Here is a 20,754-nt window from a genome sequence, read left to right as displayed (position 1 = left end):
TTCGGTAAGAAAAGGGACACAACTCTATAAATTAGCCTAAATTTTAAAATCTATGTTGGTATTGGACTAGTATTGATGGGCACTTAACTACAATCTACTTGATGTATATAAGGGCATCCACAGCGGAAAGCACACTGTTGTCCGTCCGTCCGTCGGTCCGTGCCAGCGGCACGACACCACTGTCCGCCGCTGCACTCTTGCCGCTGGCACGGCGCTGCTCTTAGCTAAGAGCACGTTCATGCCAGCGAGCAGGGCGACATTACGCGTTTCTATTGGCCGTTGGCATTTTTTTTCTTTTTTAAAAAAATAAAAAAATAATACCAAAAATTAAAAAAAATATATTTTTGGATTCCCAAAAATATACAGATTTTATTACCATTTTTTTTATTTTTTTTTGAAATTTTTTAGAAAAAATTAATCTCAAAATCATCTATAAATACACACATTCATCATCCATTTGTGCGAAATTCGGCCACGAGTAGTGAGTTTTTTTAATTTTATGAATTTAATTATGTAATTTTAAATTTTTAGGATTTAAATTATGTAATTTTTAATTTTTAAGACTTTAATGAAGAAAATTTTAATTTTTAGGATTTTAATTATGTATTTTTTTATAATCTGTAATATTATTCCGGTTATTTTTAATGCATTTTAATATTGTGGAAATGTTTTTATTTAAATTGAATAATAGAATGGTGGGACCCTTGAGCATGTCCTTGTGGAAGAGCACGAATGTGGGTGTTGTGCTATTGCCTAAGAGCAGGGAGTAAAAGTGGGTTCGTGCCCACATCCGTGCTCGTTGGCAAGAGCAGTGATGTGGATGCTATGAGAGCCCACTGCACTAATCTCCAACATTTAATTGAAATTAATATAGTTACATTGTTGTCAAAAAATATTAAATGTAGCACTTTTCATGAGTTGGAATGCGTGAGATTGTGCTGGTAGCATTAAATATAATACGACAAAAGCCCAAAAAAATTAATACGTCCCTTGTTTTATAGTACTATATGATGATAATAATAATAATAATAATAATAATAATAATAATAACGCTTTTAAAACTTTAGTAAATTTAGATATCAATTTTTAAAAAAAGAGATGACATTCGAGTTTACCCAACTGTAATTAATAAAATGAAATAAATTACCAATGACTTGTTAGTTTATCCTAAATGAGAATTAATATGATGACTATAGGTTATGGGCCACAATTTGTGACAATACTCTTTGGAGTTTTTATATTTTGAGTTTCTCACAATATTGAATGTGTGGTTTTATAATTAAAATTATTTGCGTTAATGTATAATATGTGTCGTTTTTAAGTTTTAACTTTTGTCCTATGTGTATAGATACATGAGTTATGGAAATGGAGCATAGTAGTAATACATAAGCAACTTGGAACATAAAAATAAATGAAATTATTGTATAGACAAACCACTACATAAGAAAAGTAACAAAAAGTGATAGGAGACTTCCTGCTATTAATCTATCATCCTCGACCTCCAGAGATTACTATATTTATTTTAAATTTGAAACCCAAACTATTAAAAATTTACTACTTTAAATACTTTGGATTTCGGTAGTTCAATTAATTTATGGTCTGAATTCATTTTACTGTGAATATATTTGTAAGACGATCAACTTGTCGACGCGATTATTTCTCCACATCGCCATCCAAAACGTCCTCGTTTGTACACTAATAACTGGTAGTACTATGACTTGTCAAATAACATCACGACCCAAAGCATGCATGTGTTTTTAAAGATGTTAATTAATAATTAGTCATTGACATCACTTTATTAGTTGCGTGGGAATCATTTAATTACTAACTAACTTATACTATTTATTGTCTAAAAAAATGTACAAATCACGAGATAAGTATGTATATATATAGAGGAGATTGAGGATGAGATTGAGCAAAGAGTGTGAAAATGAATATGGAAAGAGATGTAGAAGTAGAGATGCAAGAGTTGAGGAAAACATTCAAGAGTGGGATCACAAAGGAAGAAGGATGGAGAAGATCACAGCTTCAGAATTTGCTTTCTCTACTTGTTGAGAAAGAGGATCACATTTTCCAAGCTCTAGAACAAGACTTGGGAAAGCATCCAGTTGAATCTTTTAGAGATGAGGTCATTACACTACTCCATTATTACTACTAATTCCTTACAAATCTATACATCTGATCATCAGTTATATACTAATACTACTTACTATGTTGTCTTCAGGTGGGACCCTTGATCAAATCTGTTAATTTTGCTCTAAAATGCTTGAAGAAATGGATGGCTCCTAAGAAGGTAAAGTCTAACTAAAGTCCAATTTGTTTACAAATTTTTTTTTTGTTTTTTAAAGAGGATCAATAATGGTTTTTCATTTACAGGCTGATTTGCCTGCCGCTGCATTCCCATCGAGTGCAGAACTAGTCCCGGAGCCTCTTGGGGTAGTTCTAATCATATCATCTTGGAATTTCCCCTTCGGGATATCGTTGGAGCCGTTGATCGGAGCGATTGCGTCCGGGAACGCAGTTGTCTTGAAACCGTCTGAGCTCGCACCGGCCTCCTCTTCGACCCTAGCCACTTTGATCCACACTTACCTCGACACCTCCGCTATCCGAGTTGTCGAAGGCGGTGTCGCTGTCGGGGAGCGCCTCCTGCGGCAGAAATGGGACAAGATCTTTTTCACGGGCAGCTCCGCCGTGGCGCGTGCGGTCATGACAGCTGCCGCCGCGAATTTGACTCCCGTCGGATTGGAATTGGGAGGAAAGTGCCCTGCGCTTATCGACTACTCTCTTTCGTCTTCTTGGGATAGAGAGGTGATGATATGCACGCTCAAACTCCACATTAATATTATATTATTCGCTTTGACCAATTTCTATTTTTTTCACTTTTCTCAAAAATCTCATAATCATACTAACAGAGCTGTTAGTATGATATTGTTCGCTTTAACAAATTTTTTATTCACTTTCCAATAAGTTTCATACTATATAGTACATGCTAATAGAATTGGATAATGCCTATATATTGCTTGCAATTTTACTTATTCGAACGTTTTGTTGTCAGGTGGCGTTGGATCGTATCCTTGCGGCGAAATTCGGGACGTGTGCCGGACAAGCTTGCATAGGGATTGACTACATCCTTGTCGACAGAAGATTCTCTGACACTCTAATTCAGCTGCTCAAGGCAAAGATTCTCAAGATGTTTGGGGAGAATCCGAAAGAATCTAAAACTATTGCAAAAATAGTAAACAAATCCCATTTTTCACGGTTAAGCCGTCTTTTTGATGATCCAATGGTTAGAGATTCTGTTGTTCTTGGTGGATTAATGGATGAAGACAATCTGTGAGAACATAATCTGTCATAATTAATTAAGTTATATACTACTTTTTATCTTTACAAATTAATAATAATTATTGATGTATGTTTTTTTCCTTTTCTTTTCTTGCAGTTACATTGAACCAACATTGCTGTTAGATCCACCACTTGATGCTCAAATCATGACTGAAGAAATCTTTGGTCCATTGCTCCCCATTATCACTGTGAGATCTATATATACATACTACAACTTGGGAAAAAAAATTTCCCTCTATGAAAAAAGAAATTTTATTTTTAATTTAAAATAAAACACGCCAATAACATGAGTGTGTTTCCTTTTATACACATTAGTAGTACATTGGCGTGTTTTCCTTTTGTAGAATACAAAAAAATGTTTTATTCAGCAGAGTTTTTTGTAAAATCACCCAAAATGAGTATTTTGCCTACAATGCCATCTTCAATGTATGTTGACACAAAATAACTTCAAATGAAAGCTATAGTATTTTCTAAATTTTGAATTTGAAATTTCTGGTGCCCTACAAGATTAAAGTATGTTGTCCGGCAATGCCTACATGAATAATAAATGTGATTAATTATGAACTTTTTTAGTTTATTAATGCAGCAGCACAGTAAAGTGAGTTATGTTACTTTCAAACAAATATTTAATGGAAAAAAGTTGTTATTTTTCTGTTGGCAGTTGGATAATATTGAAGAGAGCATTGACTTTATCAATGCAAGGCCAAAAGCACTAGCCATATATGCATTCACAAATAATAAAAAGTTGAAGCAAAAACTATCCACACAAACATCTTCAGGCAGCATTGTGATTAATGATGCCATCATTCAAGTAAGTTAAACACTCGTCTTTAAATATAGGAGTACTAATATAAAGGGTAAAAATGTTGAAAAGCATAAAATTTGATTAATTTCTAATAGCCGATTATATCATAATTTTGACATTTTTCTAAATTGTTCTGCGACCAACAAATCCGACTAGATGTATTAAATGACGTCGTTTAAATAACTGAACATTTTGTCCATTCCATCTGCCACAATATACATAATTACTCCTAAAATCATGATTATGGAACAATTGAGAAGCATGTCAAAGTCACGTTATAGTCGGCTGTTTTAGTAAGTTGCGCGATTGACCAGAAATTAATCAAACTTAGTGTTTTTTTTTCGATAATTTGCCCTGATGCAAAAGCTTATAAAATGTTTAATTTGGTGCAGTATATTGGAGATTGTGTTCCATTTGGTGGAGTAGGAGAGAGTGGATTTGGGAGATATCATGGAAAATATTCATTTGATATGTTTTCTCATGAGAAAGCTATTATAAAAAGAAGCTTCCTTATTGATTTCTGGTTCAGATATCCTCCATGGAATCACCAGAAGCTGCAGCTCTTTAGATCTGCCTACAGATTTGATTATTTTCGAATTCTTCTCATCATTTTGGGTCTCAAATCCTGATCACATCTAAATTGTAAACTGAAATCAATGTTTCTTTGTTTGTATCAATGCAAAATAAAACTGCCAATGAAAATGAGACATTTTAATTTTATGTCCAACATTTTGAAAATCTGTTAGCGTTGATATTTTGATTTAGAACTCATTTGAAGAAGAGAAATGGAATGAGCGATATGGTCTTGCTCATTTCACATGCTTACAAATGTTTTACTATTTTACAAGATACACCTTTCAAGAACCAACCATTTTTAGGTAATCGAAGTCGATGATGAATGTCCGAATCTCCATGGGAGCAAGTTCCACCACAAGCTTGACAGGATCCACACCCCCACCTCTCACCACTTTTTCTTCATCTTCGTCTTCGTCTTCCACCTTCCACTCGAGTCTACTCTTCTTCCTCTCTTGGTTGCCCGACAACGTCATTTCCGTCACCTTCTTGATCTGAATTTGCCATTTTAATACAACAACAATCAATTCTCAACTATAGGCACTGCATTTGGACTCAGAATTAATTTTACCTTCTTCCCAGAAAAGAGCTTCTTCAGTTCCACACCACTAACCACTGAGTAATCTTTGTCCTCTCCAGCCTTGAGGCATGTCAAAAACACATCATTATTTCTACTTAATCATAAGCCAATATAGTTATTAGTTCAAAAATCGAAGAGAAGAACCTCGTATAAGTGAGCCAGTCGAAGGAGGACTTTTCCACTTTGAAGCTCCTGCAGCAAAGACAGACATCGTTGAGCTACAATAAGATCTTGCACGTCTTAAAAATGCAGGAGCTCGAGTTTCAGAAACACACCTGCAGAGTTATGACTGCGATATTGTTTGGCAAACTATATGATTGATCCATAGCAGAGAATGTAGTTATACGGGAACTCTTCCAATTATAACCCTCCTGCGTAAACCAAATTACTCAGCTCACTCTCGACTCCAACTTTCACAAGCATAATACCATCGTCTCACCTCAACAGAAAACGCCAAAAGTAGTGGGGAATAAATCTCTTGTCCCAATGTGCGGCGCCACTTTGCTCCTTCTCCAAGCGGATCAATTCTGAAATAGAACTTCCCTCGAACCTGAAGAAGGGGTTAAAAAATACTCAAAAAAACAGTGTGAATGCCTCTACAGGCTGACTTCAATTGATCATGCAAGTAAATGTACCGTTAAACCCTTGCAATCGTCAAGAACACAAACTTTCTCATTTAGTGCTTCACCAACACCTCGAGTGTCATCATTGATCAGCCGTCTGTGAAAAAAAAGTAAAGTGTTGAGCTAGTATGGCCTAATATACAGACCATAGTGAATATTGGAAGAGAGGATTGAGGCATAAAGCAGTAAACCGACCTATGAAGCATCAATTCTATTTGACCATCCACCAAGCTTGATCCACCAACTGCACGGTCCACTAATACAGAAAGTTCCCTAGTTTCATCCGCCAGATAAATTCCAAGATTTATCTACATCATAGAGATTTAAATAATGCTTTATTGCAGTTCCAAACCTCCCAATATTTAAGCAGATGATTTCATGAAAATTGAAAATACCCAGTAACCTCAAATATCATTTATAAGCTACTAAACTAAAAGATTAAGTAACACTAAACCGCCATTTTACAAACTTCAGATGCCATACAGGATAATAATTGCCAGCGACTGGCTGGTGTACATCCAGGTCCCAATCAGCTCTATAATCTCGAATCTGCAACCAGCAAATTTCATGGTATTAGACAACAACTGGCCAATTTATATGAACAGTTTGAGTCGAGATTCCTCCCTGCTGTTTCGGTATCACAAGTCTTAAGAACTAAAGTTAAAATATACCCTTTTAATGAAGTCCCGCCCGTTGGAATCTGTATAAAAAGTCTTGTTGCTACTCAAGGCTGTGCTAATTTTAGTTACTATTTCCTTTCCATACCCGTCATCCACAGGTATAGGCCCAATCTGAAAATAAAACCAACATAAGAAATGTGCAATGATATAATGTAAGACTATCAACTTGCATTCCACAAGGATACAGTTTAACTTACAGTAAACTCGACTTCAGCATGTTCCTTATCTTTGTAGACCCTGGTAACCTGCGCGAGTTAAGCATTAGCCACAGGAGAAGGAATGTATGGGGCTAAAATTGAAATCACTAGCATCACTGAACCTGATATAACCATGTATTAAGCTGCTGATGCACTTCATCCAGTAATGGGCCACGAATAACAGCCAAAGGAACCTGGAAACAGGAGACGCATTATTTTACAACTTGCACCTATTCAAATTCATACATTTGGGTGATATGAATCATTAAAAATAAGTTCCTAGTTAACAGCTATTTGGAGCTGTGGAATACCATAAAGTAAGGAGCAAACCTGGGCTTTAGGTTCAATGGGGAATGTACCATTTGGACGGAAAACATAAGCTCCAGAAGCCTTTGAAGATGAAGAAAAAATTAGTCCTAATTTTTTGGGCAAATAAACAGTGGGAGACATGCATGGAGCTAATGGTTTTCCAAGGAGGTAAGACTTAAGAGTACCTGGAACACTCTGTCGGTACCATTATAACCTCTGTAGTAATTATATGAAAGCTCAGGAAGTGTAGTCACCTACATCAATGATCAATGAAACAAAGATGAACCATCAGCATTGTATGCATAAGAAACAGCATGATACCTTATTTTTTATCAGTCCGCCAGTATTATGTTCTATCACTCTATGTAAAGTTTAACAATATACATTTATAACTTTTTCACAGATGCACCCAAAAGATAATGATCAAAGTAAAAGGCATGTATCCAAATAAGAAATATATTCATTAACTGAACGTGAATATAATCTTTATAAGAAAATGTAGAACACTCATGAGACCAATTTACCAAATTTCTTTTGTTAGCATAATGTGTGAGTCTTCCTTCATTTGCTGAGTAGACTAGCTTCAAATTTCCTTGACCAACTTCAAGATTTTCAACACTACCTTCTTCTGAAGTATAGACCGTTGAGACGAAGGATCTGGATTCTGTTGCATCAAAATGTCTTTAATGTGAATGGCACTATTTTCAACAAAACTAAACTCATTTACTCCTACCAGTTGATTTTGCACTAGAGACAACATAGGTGCTGAAACCAAGAGGTGGCACAGACGCTGAAAAGGCAAGCCAATATCTAGCTGAGCCACTGGCTGATATCCCCAAATAGGCCTTGACAAGATATTCTGTTGTCAGCAAAGAGATGTTGGAAATAGGAAGCAGCTGAGATTCAATCTTTTTTCCAGCAGAATCTCGGACAACTAAATTTTCAGAAGAAACCTGCAAATGATATGACCAATTACTTATAGGAGCAACTCAAATGACTTTTACACATCGCCAGATACTTACAGGAATGCGGATGACGTCCTCTCTTTTCCATCCTAGAGAATTGTAAGCTACTACAACCTATATAACATTGGGAGGGTGGGGACTTCAGTTCCAATGAGATGACTATGAAGTAACATCCAACAAAAGGGAACAAAGAACTATGTATTACCTAGTTCTAGTTAAAATAGGAAAAAAAATACTACTCTTACCAAGCTTTTCCCATTGGTGAAATTAGCTTCTGATGGAGGGCAATAACTTATGTTGAGCAGAGGACACTAGACAAAAAGTACATCAAAATATAAGAATAATTTATGACATTGCAGCAAAGTAAAAAAATTATAATGAAATAAAACAAAAGAATAAAGAAGATACAGTTGATTCTAATAGGAAGAGAGAACCTAAAATTCTGAGATGGTCATTTGTAGATATAGTAAAACCAACCATCCATTGACTACTTTGTGGGGAGTAAAATTTATGTCATCATTATAAAGAATAATTTATTAGATTCTATAAGTAACTAAAAAATCACAAGACTGGTGAAATAGAGCAGATAATCCAGATGCCACAAAACTACAATGCACATGCTGGCATTCTACACTATAAATAAAAAGAGAATTTAAACCCACTGCAAAGTAGGAATCATGTGCTTGCCTGTTGAAATTTAGGGTCTGAATCAACTTGCATAGATTTCAATCTTGAGCTAGTTAGTGCAGCCAATGATGATGCAACCACTTTCTCCGCCTGAAAGTTAAACAACAAGATAGATAAGTGTTGTAATTCATATTACAAATAAAAACTCAACCAATAACAGAAGCAATCATACGCTGCTCATGAGTCCATACCTGGTGGTAATAGCTCAAGGTGGAAAGAGTGATAAACAAAAAATGTTAAAATGAAAAGGAAAGAAACATAAGTACTTCTACACATTTTTAAATGGGTCTTTGTACTTTTATATGTCAAAACTGGTTTTTCTACTTCTATTATGTTCAATTTGGTCCCCAATAAAAATTTTGAATCCTAATACTCAGATTTAAGTTAAAATCCACCCCACCAACTTCGATCGTTGTTAAGAACGGATCCTTGTGTTAAAAAAAAGCTAGGGACCATTTTGACATAAGTCAAATCCAAGACTTAGTAAACGGGCCTGATTTCCAAAACAATGCAAGTCCACAGACAAACAAAAGTTTAGAAACTGACTTAGAAAATCCTATGAGGCGCAGATACACAAATGTGCTTTATGCCAAAGGCATTCCAGCTAATGGAAAGATTCAATGTCAGTATGATTTTATGGTACCTCTTTATGGCCAATTGAAAGCCGCAAAGCATAATCAGCAGCTACATGCTGCCTTTGCGTCCCACTAACTGCATCATGATGCTGAGATAAAGCCAAAGCATCAGCCAATGCATCTGTGTTTGGTCCAGTACTATATCTGCCTTTGAAGAATTCCAACTGCCTTGCTGCCTAAATTTTAAATCCAACAATTGAAACTGGCTATGAAAAGCTTCGATAACTAGAACAAGCGCACATGTTCCAGCCATATATTGCAGAATCCAAGTCGAAGAACAAAAACTTACCAAATAGTAACCACTTAGAGATCTCACGTATCCTTTGAAGCCTGGCCTACTGGTAAAGTAGCCTGTCCAGTATGCATTCTCCCTATCAGCATACCTATGAAATGTAGTGATTACCATATTATCAGTTCAGAAAAAATAGTTGAGGTTGATTATTCTCTCATAAGGATATAATAACTCACGGGAAAAAGTCTCCAGTTTTAAGAGGCCATTTCTTGTTTGCAGCAAATACTGCATCAGTGTAGATGGATGGTGTAGAATATAGAGCATTGACACGCCCATCCTGAGACCAAGAGGTACATTTTCATACAAAGACATACTGTAAAAAGTAGAGGAAAAAAAAACAGGATGAAAATTACCAGGTTGACATAATGAATGAACTTATCCATCTGTCTGAACCAAGAAACTGCATATTGGTAACGGAAATCAGTACCCATAGTCCACATTATGTGATTTGTCCTGGTCACATTTGCCTGGATTTTTGAAGGAAAGTGTTAATTATACTACTATATCATATACAAAAGTGACACATAGAAAAGGGAAAAACAAAACCAGAAGTTTGATAATTCAAGTCGTGCCTTAAATACATATTCCAATACAGCCTTCTAGAAGTCTATATATTCCTAAATTTTATTCCCCCCTCCCTGTAAAATTTGATTTTCTCAGATATCATATCAGGCACAACGCCAACATCCATCTGCCTGATGAAGTGATTTCATGGTCCAAGTGATGTGAGACGCTATGACGATCAAACACGGTACCTGGGCTAATGCAGCTGCCACAAAATCATTCACTCGCTGCCGCACATTATAATCAAAAAGAAGAGGATCGTCCTGAATTGAACATCTTACATTAATTAAATATTTCAAGCACGTGCTCCGAAAGATAAAATGTTTGTTTTTACTACATTGCTAACCTGAATGGGATCAGAGACATCATTTATTTCAAAATTAAACCCATCCGGAGGCTCATAATGTACAGGGAATATCCCAGTGAATATCTGAAATTTGATTCACGATAGAGAGACCTTTCACCTTGTTAGTCACGGAACAAGCAAAATATTCTGCTAGCATTGTACGTGGACTTGTGAGTAGGGAGAAAAATAAAAGTTACCTGAGAAGTTGAACCAAGGGACCTTGAGGCCTTCCATATAACCTCAAGAGTTTTGGTGCTTATCCTTTTGGCTCTATCTTGGTAATCAATTCGAGCAAAAAATAGGGAGTCAAAGCCCAGCTGCGACACGACAATGGAATCAAAACCAACAATACATGTTAATGGACAGTTAAATTAAGTAAGGAAATGGAATAAACACCTCTGCAGCAAGCAAATAGCCCTGAACAGCCGAATGGCCAAAAGGATCTATCTGCCAGCCAACTCTTGGTTTCTTGCCAAATTCATCAAGAATGAAGCGGTGTCCCAGAGTTGTCTGATCAATCAAGTCAACGTAGTGAGGGGTTGCCTCATCATGCATACACATTCCTCCATTTCTGACCACACATTCAATGAATCAGTAGCCAAAAAGGATTATGGTTAGGTGAATTGAGAGCTTACATAAATTCAAGTTGACCGGAATCGACGAGGCGTTTGACTTTGGCCTTGAGAGCATCACTCTGCTGCCTCCACCACCTCTCGAAGAAAGCCTGGTTGAATAAGCATGGAATGAGAAACAATTAAAAAAAAAAGAAAATTCAGAATAGAAAGCGAAAGAGAAGCTTGCCATCTCGACATAGATGAACCTCCGATTGGTGTCATCCAACAACGCAGAAATGACAGAATCCAAAACGTTCTGAACACAAGCTCCCTGAGGCGAAACGAAAATGGCGTTAGAAAATGCAAATAGGGTTGCTGTGAAATTGCAACACTAATAGTAATACCCGAATGGAATTGTTGGCGCCGGCGTAGTACTGATCGACGGTCTTGAGCCATCCGACGTCGTCGTGGGAGTGAGGCACCAAGTGGACGTTGATCTTGCCGGGCACGACGCCGGCGGAGGTGTTGTAAGCTACGTAGGCGGAGTTGACCGGCGCCGGGAGGAATATTCCGGCGAGAATTGCGATGAGGAAGAGGCTGTGGAGCTCCATGGAGTGTGAGTGTTCAATTGATGATTGTAATCATAAATAAACAAGGATTTCTTCACGTGATCGCAAAGAAACAATCGATTGCTGTTGCTGTTGCTGGATTGGGTTCCCAACTGCTGATTTTCTCTTTCAAGAAAGGGACGACTGTGTGTGTGTGTAGAGTGAGATGTTGGAGTGTGTGTTTATACACTCTCAGCTAGCTGAGATTAGTGTATTTTTTAAGATTACATACTTATCCACCTAAAACTGTATTATTGTTTGATAAATATACAAGTCTTTGGCTGCCCCACAATCTTATCCATTATTTTAATGATAAATTATGTTATTATTGCATTCAATGTACACTATTTTAATTAGTGTCTTGATTAGGTTAAGGGCAAAATAGAAAATAAAATAGGAGTATATATTATGATATTTATCATAATCTCTTTTGCCGTTGATGGCATTCTCTTGTCATCGCCATCCATCCCTTAAACTCGGTCATGCATGCATAACTCTCTTTAGTTCCGTTTTTATTCTCTTTAATCACAATATGAAAATTGAGAGATGAGCCATGGTTTAGGGTCAAGGGTGGCACGTTGTGGTGGTAGTATAATTTATTAAAGTTTTTTGTGATCTTTTGGGTAAAGAGCTCGTGGATTCTTCCTTATTATAAATTGGGGTTTTAGTTTATGCGCTTACTATTGCGAGATAAACAAGAGACGAAAAGATAAAGATATATGAAGGAAATGAGCCAAGACGAGAAGAGATGCATTGTTGATTGTCAATAATGGTTGCTCACCGAAAATAATGAAGGAGCGTCTATAGATTTTGAGTTCATGAGATGTTGCATGAAGAGAATATGGTGTCGTTTGAAAATACTACATTCCTCTACAAAAATCTTTACATGCTCCTTCATGAGATTCTGCACGAAGAGAATATGGTAGTACCATTTAAATATAGTACATTAGTCCACAAATTTTATCATTTTCAGTCGTCCACCAAAATTAGATCAATTATAAAAATGGAAAGTTTTACACACTACTAACAGTATTGATAATGCCGTCCACTAACACTAATTCAACCACATTTTCCTTTACTGACTCTTATTTTATCAATTGCCCATTAAAACTCGTGTCACCTACAACTTTGTATATTTCTTTATGGACGAAGATAAATGTGCATCTTTTTAAAATTAATTATTAAAATGATGTCTTTTAAGGTATTCGAAAAACGACGATGTTTTAATTAAAGTGTGACGTGTACGCGCAGTTAAGTCAGCTGCCACGATGATTTTAATTTGCCCAAAATAGAGTTGAATCAAATCAACTTGAAAAAGTTGCATATAGACCAAAGTTCGTGTTTTACGCAATCGATTCAACCTTTCATTTGTTTTATAACACAAAATTAAAATAAAACTTAAAATAGACATGGATTCTTCCTTATTTTAAATTGGGGATTCAATTTATACGCTAAGGTATTGCGAAATAAACGATAGATTAGAAGATAAAAGATATATGAAGGAATGAGCCAAGACGATAAGAGACACAATGTTGATTGCCAAAATGGTTTCTCACCAAAAATAATGAAGGAGCGTCTATAAATTTTTAAGTTCATGGTGCCGTTTAAATATACTACATTTGTTCACAAAAATAGTAAGTCTAGTTTTACCATTTTCGGCCGTCCACCAAAATTAGACCAATTTAAAAATGGAAAGTATCAAACACTACTAACGGTATTGATAATGTGGACCCCACAATCCACTAACACTACTTCCACATTTTTTTTCTCACGATCTCTTACTTTACCAATCACGCATTAAAACTCGTGGCATCTACAACTTTGTATATTTTTCATGAACGGAGGTAAATGTGCATCTTTTTAAAAATGAATTATCAAAATAATATCTTTTAAGGTTTCCAGAAAACGACGATGTTTTAATTAAAGTCTGACGCATACGCGTAGTTAAGTCAACTGTCACATTCATTTTAATTTGCCAGAAATAGAGTTGAATTAAATCGACTTGAAGAAGTCGTACATAGACCAAAGTTCGTGATTTTATGCAATCGATTCACCCTCTCATTTATTTTATAGCACAAAATTAAAATTAAAATTAAAATTAAAAATATAGAAATATAGGAATTGGTTCTTGCCTCAAAATGTGGTCGATATTTATCTTTTCCCAGCGCTGTAAAAACAAGAGTTTGTGGATCTTTCCTACACATAGTACATATGTGTCGTACGTGCGTGGATCTAATGTAATTGCAGTTCCAATCCAAATGACCAAATCCAATGGTGTGTGGTGGATGAATAAATAGAAAAGAGGATTCAATCCCTAAATTATAAAAAAAATTGGGACTTTGGGAGTTGGGACTGAGTTGCAGATAGCATAGCAATAAGGGAGAGAGAGAAAGAGGTATTTCCTGGTTTTTATCTGTGGGTATGCAAGTATTAGTTGTGTGTGTGAGTACTACTCCAACCCTTCTTCCCACTGCCTCAATTGATTCTGCGTTTTTGTGTGCATACAATACGATATCTCCACCTTTCTTCTCTTCTTTTCGCTCCAATAATTTGTTTTTGCCTATTGATTTACGCCTCCGCCACCAGGTACTTGTTTTTCCCCTCCCTTGCTGTTCATTTTTAGGGCTTTTTTTTTTCTTGTTTTTAATCTTATTCCTTCGTCTGTCACTCTTCTCGACTTGTGGGCCGTATTTCTTCTTTGTATATGTATATTGTATTGACTGTTCCTCTCTTATACTATGTAATTGGTTGGTTGCTTGCTTGTTTAGAGATATTAGCTTCGTTTCTTGTTGCTTCTTTATTACATAACCTCTATATTTGCATGCAATTTCTCACTTATTGTTTGATTCTTTCTGCAAAATTTGGGCCTTGCTAGTGAGTGTGCTGCTTGTTATAGCTAATCATCATCCATACCCTGCCTGTTGTACTTCTTTGCTTATTACTCATTCGTTGTTTGGATATTCCTTTTGGAAGATAAATGATGTCCTCTTCCAATTTGTCTATTGTACCTGGTTGTGGCTGTCATTATCACTTGATTCTCAACTGTATCTGTAGGGTTATTAGGAAATCATAAAAGTAATCAAGACACTCATGGGATGGTGTAGCGCACACACAATATTAATTTTTTATTCAGGATTCGGGTCTTCGTCGCATAAGAATTGGAGATTTATTATAATGCATTTTTAATGTGGATTTTATTTATTTCCAGGTGCTGTCTGGTAGTTTAATGTAGCACGGGTTCATTTTCTACTTAGGTGAAGATATCAAATGCTCTTTTTGTGAGTTCTCTGACGAGCTTTTCAGTTGGGCAAATGGCAGCTGATCAACGGAAAAAGAAGCGAGTAAATGCTGCCAGTTTGTCTGGATGCACTTCTCGTGAAAAATATAGGGTGAACAGGAAAAAACTGCATGCCCAACAGCATGATTTGAACATGAGACCCAAGATCTCTCTTGAGTGGGACAGCAGGAAAAAAAGTGTAGTATCCAGGAAGGAGCAGATTGGTTTCTCAAAAAGACACTTGATTCCATTTATTGAACCTGGTCCTCGAGGGCACAATGTTTTGGCTGATGTCGTCCCAATTCCTTCGGAGATCTTTGATTTAGATAACCTCTCTGAGGTTCTCTCTTATGAGGTAACATATAGTTATGATTACAAGGAAGTTCCATCTTCTAAATGCAATTTCTTTTCTGGGACTTATCCATCATATTGAACTTACTGTAGGTGTGGCAGAGCCATTTATCTGACAAGGAGAGAAGCTTTCTTTTACAATTCCTACCTAAAGAAGTCGATCCAGATGCTATTGTTCGAGAATTGCTTTCTGGAGACAACTTCCATTTTGGAAATCCTTTTATGAAATGGCAAGTCTCGCTTATGTCCTTTTGAGCAATATATTAGAATTACTTGCATATTGCTTCAAAACCTGTATGCTGTACTTCATCATATGTTATTGTTTTATTTTTTTGTGAGCCTAAGGGATTGCTCCCAATTTACCATCACTTGGCACTCGTTGATTTAATTATCCCGTCTTCCTGCTTTCTTCTTCCTTTGCAATTAGGAGATGTTCGTTCATGCTGACTCTTCTTCAGGAACTTGTTGAACTGTCTTCTCTTCTTTGTAAACCAAATCAGATGGTGTTCCTTTAATAGTCATCTGTTTGAATACTCTAGTCTTCTGGAAGGACCTTAAAATCTTTCTGATGTTTTAAGTTACTTTCTAAGCTGCTTATTCTGTGAGTTTTGTCCAATCTAAGTCCAAGTTAAGAAATGTATCTGATATTACATCATCTCTTTTCATTCATCTCAATCTTTAGCATTTGAATAACTCTTGCATTATTTCTTTCTCGTTATGTTTTTTTCTCACTTATACAAGGAGGTGTAACCATATAAGTGATGGTATGTCATGCGGAAGTGTTCCATCTTATAAATTTGTATTGTTAAGCCTTTATATTTATCACAGGCAGGCCTTTACTTGTCATTTGTCTTTTTTTCCCTCTTTCTGGATTAGACTTTTTCTTTCTTATTCTATTTAGGCTAGAAGTAAGTTTAAATAGAAGTCAAAATGCAGTGTTCACTGGAATTAGTGATGCATATCTGTACTGTTACTTCTGGAATCCCTTGTTGTTCTTTTGCATTCTCTGCTAGCTTTCCTTTTCTTTTCAAGCATACTCTTTATTTTGAAGGATGACTTATAAATCTAACTTTGTCTAAGTTATATTGGTTCAATTTTGAACTTTGTTGCTGTAGGAGTGCTTCTATCTGTCTCGGAGAGCTTCATCCAGATAATGTTCTTAATGAGGAGCAGTCTCTCAAAGCTTCCAAGAAGACATACTATTCCTTTTTAGAGAACTATCATACTGAGTATGTAGTCCTGGTTAATTTTCCAGATTATTTTCCATGTATTACTTTTTTTAGGCCAATTATATCTCCCCCTTTACCTTTTCTTGGTCTGAGTTATTTTGTGACCGTGTTATTATGCTTCCTTTGCCAGTATGATTGAAAACTTACAAATGTGGAAGGATAAGTGGTCAGGTTGCAAGGATCCTGAAGTGGATATTATGCAGAACATTTGGAGGTTATTATTTTTTTCATCTAATTGTATGAGTTCACACATTTTTCTCAAGTGGAGTTGTATATTTTTAAAGCTTTCTGTGGGTCTTGGAAATGCATAAGATGATATATCTTTGTCAGAGACCTTGCTAGCTGAATAGTTACCATATGTGACTCATTATTAGGTTATCTTGTGCATATATATAGTAGGAATGACACATGCATCACATAATATATTCTCATTCTGGCAACTTTCAATAACATTGCTCTCTTTACCGCAGATTAGATCTTAAATTTCCTGAACTTTGCTCATGTCTACAATTGGCAAAATAGCAGATTTTGTATCTCTTGCATTCCTCTTTCACGCAAACCAATAATAATTAGGGAGTTTCATGTTGTGTTATGTAACAGCTCTAGGAAGCATGTTGAGAAAACTATGCCCGCCTCAGATGCTAGATTCTATGGTGCTGAGGAGAACCATGCTGCTACGCCTGACTCTTGCTCTTGGCCAAATTCTGAGATGGCTTATAGTAGTGAAAACCAGAACCAGGGAACAGTGCAAGGAGAATCTTATAGGAGGTAATGCCTATTTTCTCAATGCAATGCGATATCCTTCTTCATTAGAGTTTTCTCTGTTAGCTTGAGGCATTGAATTTGTGCGCTTACCCCCAAAGTCCATGTCAAAACCTAATAATTTTGTCTTGTTTGCTGGAATGTGAAGAAGAGACTTCTTGAAAAAGATATCTGATAGTTCCTCCAGTGGGCTAAAAGTGGTGGGCGTGGCACATAGGAAAGGAGAGAAGATACACCAGTGGAATATCCAGCAAAATGATGGAGCCAAATACATGTCTTACATCAAGGTTGTATTGGTGTCTCATACAGCTATTTTTACTTACTTAGTTACTGCTTTGGCTGTTTGGGTCTATGTCGCTTATAACTATTTTGTTCTGATTCCAACTAATGTTTTTTACCTCTTATTCAAACTCAGCTATTTTATAGGCAATCTTTTTCCTCCCAAACCTTTCCTCATGTTTTGATCACAGTATATTATTGGCAGTCCTATGCCATTATATTTCCTATGATAATTATTTAATTGTTGATTTTGACTGCCTGTGGTTGTATAGGTCAGCAAGGAACAGCATGAACTTGTTAAAAGTAGCATCAAGTATGCTGGCAATAACATTCAGCCCATGGCTTTAAATAATGTTTTAGGTAGCCTCGATGCTCTAAATGTGCAGCCATTTGCAAGATTTGAGGAAGAAGAGCGTAAGAAGCTGCATGAATATTGGTTAGTTCATTCATTTACTATATTTTAAAGTTGAAACAGAGTAGTTGTGTGAGATCCTGGGCACATTAAAATGTTAATATCTCAGGGTGAAGTTGGTGACTAGAGACATCCCAGTAGGCTTTGCTAGCTGGAGAAAAAGACGATTGCAGAGACGAGCACTAACACAAACCTTGGGTGAAGAAGTAGGGCAAAAAGTGGAACTTCAAGAGGTTTGATGCCTTTTGCTATGGTTCTATTGCATTGTAGTTTTATTTGAATTTTGACTGGAAAATGTTCAATTTCTGCAATTGTGTAATTATCACTTTTCTCCAGAATAATCTGGATTACGAGAAAAATGTCTCTAGCAATGGTGTGATGGAGCTCTCGGATGGCGAAGGAGAAGTTCTACCTTCCGACACAGTTGAGGTTTATGAGCTGTCCTGTATAACTATTTTGATCTAGATAGTGTGATTTTGGAGTTCCTTTGAAAACCATTTTGATGGCTCTCTGTGTCTGTCCCTTTCATTATTCATGATATGAGAGACACTAGCATAAATTAACTTAGGGGGCATTTGGTCTGATGGAATTCAGAGCTTAGATTTAGAATTGGACCCTTTCTTAATTCTATATTGGTGGTCAGGAGGGGGAAAAAGAGCAAAGTGATGACTCACTCCTGGACCAGAATGATAACGCAGAGTCAATTAATGAAATGGCAACAGAAATAGAGGTTGATCTTGCTGCTTCTTTCTATTTTTGATTGTTAATATTTGGTTCTGTTCCTTCTGGATCAGCTTGTTTTGACTCTAAATTATGAAGTTGTGTTTGCTAATTCTGGTCATTTTCGTTTGACTTCCAGGATAAAAAAGAAACTAGAAATGACTGCATATTTGAGAAGCGTGCAAAAGATAGTACAGAAATGGATGAGGATGAGGATGAACCCAACCATGTTATAGTTCAGGATCATAGTGATTCGCTTAATAATAGCCCTAGGAGCACGATGATAACTTCATCCAGCCCTGGTTTTCTTCAGGATCAACATCAGCAGCAAATCAGCTCACTTGATAGTAACCCACATGCCAATTCCATGGAGATGGAATCTCATGGTGATAGCGGGAGTGCAAAACGTGAAGATCCTCAGATTGTTTCTGGTTACTCAGGAATTATGAATCATGCGGAGGTTCCACTTAGCCAAGGGGCATCTCTTGCAGTTTCTAATGATATTTGGCCAGTTAGTGATGTTCATACTTCTTACTACCATTCTACCGCATCAAATTCTGGATATGCATCCACCCATGAGTTGTCGATTGGGCATCCCCAACTTATGCAGCATGGGCAATCAGTGCCAATGTTTAATCTGCCAACAAACCGGTTGGACAAAGTTGCTAGGAAGGACTTGCTGCATAGGCCAACTTACGATATGTCTTTCTTCGGTCCATATGCTAACCAAGACCGAAGTGAATTGCTTCATTCTCTGTTGAAGGGGCAGAGTACTTTGCCATACCATCAAGTGCAGAAACATTCTGGACTAGATTTTCAGCCTGGAAGCGATCTACTGATGGAGATGCCTCATTTTTCCGGACATTTTAGGGAGCATGTTCATCCACCTCCGGTTCCTCCAATGGATATGAGGCAAAAGAGACTGAATGATCTGTATGTGCACCCGAACATTCAGGAGAGTATTTATTCTGGAAATCGGTTTACTAGTGTTCCTAGGCAGGAAGATTTGGCCGTAAATGTTCATGATTGGGCAAATGTCAGTAGTGTACGCATGCCAGTTGCTCATCATTTGAACAGCGGAGAGTTGGGTCGGAGCTGGTATGCAGGTGACAACGGAAACAGGGACGGATGGCATTCACTCGAGCCTGTTAATGGGTTCAACAGTGGAAGTAGCTCAGATCAGACGCTGTTCAGTGTCCTATCCGAATGCAATGAGCTTCCACGAGCTAGTTACGATGCTGCAGCAGTGGTGTCCTCGGAACGATTGGTACAGCCAGGAAGCTACAACGGGATAGGTGGCGGAGGAGGTATTCTCCCATCGAGCAGCAGCAGCAGCAATTTCTTACCATTATCTGCGAATCCACTGAACTACTTGAGTGGGCACGAGAGCTGGGGCAGTATTAGGATGAACAACCTCGACCGGATGGGATTGCCAACGCAGCAGAATTCGGGAATACAGGAGTCGATCGGGAAACCATTCCTGAAGTCGTGGAATCAATAGAAGAGTGTGGGTTGTAACAATTTTTGGGGTGTAAATAGATAGAGCCAATGGATTGCCATGTATATTAAGTAGGGAGAGGGAGACATGGAAATTGATTTAGTATCTGTTTTTTTTGGCTAATGTCGAGTGCAATTTTTGTAGTCGCAGATTATATAATAAGATTAAAAACGCTGTGGGCCTCTGCCCCGAAAGGGAGGAAAACTTGTTACTATCAATTAGTACAATTTTTATAGTTACAAATTGTCGGCAATAAAGAGATAGGTATGTATGTATGTATGTATCTCCTCTCTCATTTTAACTCTGTCAAAATATGATTTTGACAAATCACGAAATTTTAAAAACTCTCAATTGTTTCCTAGTGTTTTTTCCAGATGGTGACTCCGATGAATAATAATGATATAAATGATACTCCACTTATTGCTTTGAGACTAAAAATTAAATAAAATAAAGTTGGTCAAATGGG

The 20,754-nt window shown here is 36.8% G+C and overlaps 3 protein-coding genes across 6 annotated transcripts; 2 read left to right on the top strand and 1 right to left on the bottom strand.

The window, feature by feature from the left end:
* Positions 1 to 1,884: 1,884 nt before the first annotated feature.
* LOC121756856 (aldehyde dehydrogenase family 3 member F1-like) lies at positions 1,885 to 4,867 on the top strand. Its single transcript, XM_042152270.1, has 7 exons — positions 1,885 to 2,128; positions 2,225 to 2,293; positions 2,377 to 2,808; positions 3,056 to 3,333; positions 3,440 to 3,530; positions 4,004 to 4,153; positions 4,540 to 4,867. The coding sequence occupies exons 1-7, from the start codon at positions 1,931 to 1,933 to the stop codon at positions 4,774 to 4,776; spliced, it is 1,455 nt and encodes a 484-aa protein (XP_042008204.1). The 5' UTR covers positions 1,885 to 1,930; the 3' UTR covers positions 4,777 to 4,867.
* Positions 4,868 to 4,899: 32 nt separating this feature from the next.
* Positions 4,900 to 11,961, bottom strand: LOC121756848 (alpha-mannosidase At3g26720). The gene is made up of 29 exons (XM_042152258.1): positions 11,557 to 11,961; positions 11,400 to 11,483; positions 11,234 to 11,322; positions 10,995 to 11,169; positions 10,796 to 10,915; positions 10,599 to 10,682; positions 10,444 to 10,515; positions 10,042 to 10,155; positions 9,865 to 9,965; positions 9,686 to 9,779; positions 9,405 to 9,572; positions 8,762 to 8,851; positions 8,320 to 8,385; positions 8,132 to 8,188; positions 7,843 to 8,062; positions 7,634 to 7,773; positions 7,295 to 7,363; positions 7,131 to 7,190; positions 6,923 to 6,994; positions 6,801 to 6,848; positions 6,595 to 6,714; positions 6,407 to 6,472; positions 6,119 to 6,231; positions 5,936 to 6,020; positions 5,740 to 5,850; positions 5,576 to 5,671; positions 5,445 to 5,492; positions 5,292 to 5,360; positions 4,900 to 5,214 (listed from the first exon to the last, which is right to left on the bottom strand). The coding sequence occupies exons 1-29, from the start codon at positions 11,761 to 11,763 to the stop codon at positions 5,005 to 5,007; spliced, it is 3,048 nt and encodes a 1,015-aa protein (XP_042008192.1). The 5' UTR covers positions 11,764 to 11,961; the 3' UTR covers positions 4,900 to 5,004.
* A 1,979-nt stretch (positions 11,962 to 13,940) lies between these two features.
* LOC121756812 lies at positions 13,941 to 20,509 on the top strand. Of its 4 annotated transcripts, none has more exons than XM_042152227.1 (12): positions 13,942 to 14,346; positions 14,969 to 15,392; positions 15,482 to 15,618; positions 16,504 to 16,617; positions 16,748 to 16,831; positions 17,218 to 17,385; positions 17,531 to 17,666; positions 17,931 to 18,094; positions 18,180 to 18,303; positions 18,407 to 18,499; positions 18,714 to 18,800; positions 18,930 to 20,509. In XM_042152227.1, the coding sequence occupies exons 2-12, from the start codon at positions 15,072 to 15,074 to the stop codon at positions 20,289 to 20,291; spliced, it is 2,790 nt and encodes a 929-aa protein (XP_042008161.1). In that variant the 5' UTR covers positions 13,942 to 14,346; positions 14,969 to 15,071; the 3' UTR covers positions 20,292 to 20,509. The 4 variants fall into 4 exon arrangements, with proteins under 4 accessions (XP_042008169.1, XP_042008161.1, XP_042008154.1 ...); XM_042152220.1 differs by having other exon boundaries at positions 13,943 to 14,155; positions 17,528 to 17,666; XM_042152214.1 differs by having other exon boundaries at positions 13,943 to 14,346; positions 17,528 to 17,666.
* The last annotated feature ends 245 nt before the right edge of the window (positions 20,510 to 20,754 follow it).

Source organism: Salvia splendens, chromosome 1, assembly GCF_004379255.2.
Source record: "Salvia splendens isolate huo1 chromosome 1, SspV2, whole genome shotgun sequence".
Lineage (NCBI taxonomy): Eukaryota > Viridiplantae > Streptophyta > Magnoliopsida > Lamiales > Lamiaceae > Salvia > Salvia splendens.
The sequence above is the reverse complement of the archived record's forward strand: the minus strand, read 5'-3'. Positions and strand labels throughout refer to the sequence as shown.

Excerpts from the sequence above, each read along its gene's own strand:
- LOC121756856 (XM_042152270.1), top strand. The coding sequence starts at position 1,931 with ATGAATATGGAAAGAGATGTAGAAGTAGAGATGCAAGAGTTGAGGAAA. Across the intron at positions 2,129-2,224 it reads TTGAATCTTTTAGAGATGAG|GTGGGACCCTTGATCAAATC; the intron begins GTCATTACACTA and ends TGTTGTCTTCAG. Across the intron at positions 2,294-2,376 it reads AATGGATGGCTCCTAAGAAG|GCTGATTTGCCTGCCGCTGC; the intron begins GTAAAGTCTAAC and ends TTTCATTTACAG.
- LOC121756848 (XM_042152258.1), bottom strand. The coding sequence starts at position 11,763 with ATGGAGCTCCACAGCCTCTTCCTCATCGCAATTCTCGCCGGAATATTC. Across the intron at positions 10,683-10,795 it reads CCCTTGGTTCAACTTCTCAG|ATATTCACTGGGATATTCCC; the intron begins GTAACTTTTATT and ends ATCAAATTTCAG. Across the intron at positions 5,493-5,575 it reads TCGCAGTCATAACTCTGCAG|GAGCTTCAAAGTGGAAAAGT; the intron begins GTGTGTTTCTGA and ends TCTTTGCTGCAG.
- LOC121756812 (XM_042152220.1), top strand. The coding sequence starts at position 15,072 with ATGGCAGCTGATCAACGGAAAAAGAAGCGAGTAAATGCTGCCAGTTTG. Across the intron at positions 18,304-18,406 it reads AAAAAGTGGAACTTCAAGAG|AATAATCTGGATTACGAGAA; the intron begins GTTTGATGCCTT and ends ACTTTTCTCCAG. Across the intron at positions 18,500-18,713 it reads TACCTTCCGACACAGTTGAG|GAGGGGGAAAAAGAGCAAAG; the intron begins GTTTATGAGCTG and ends ATTGGTGGTCAG.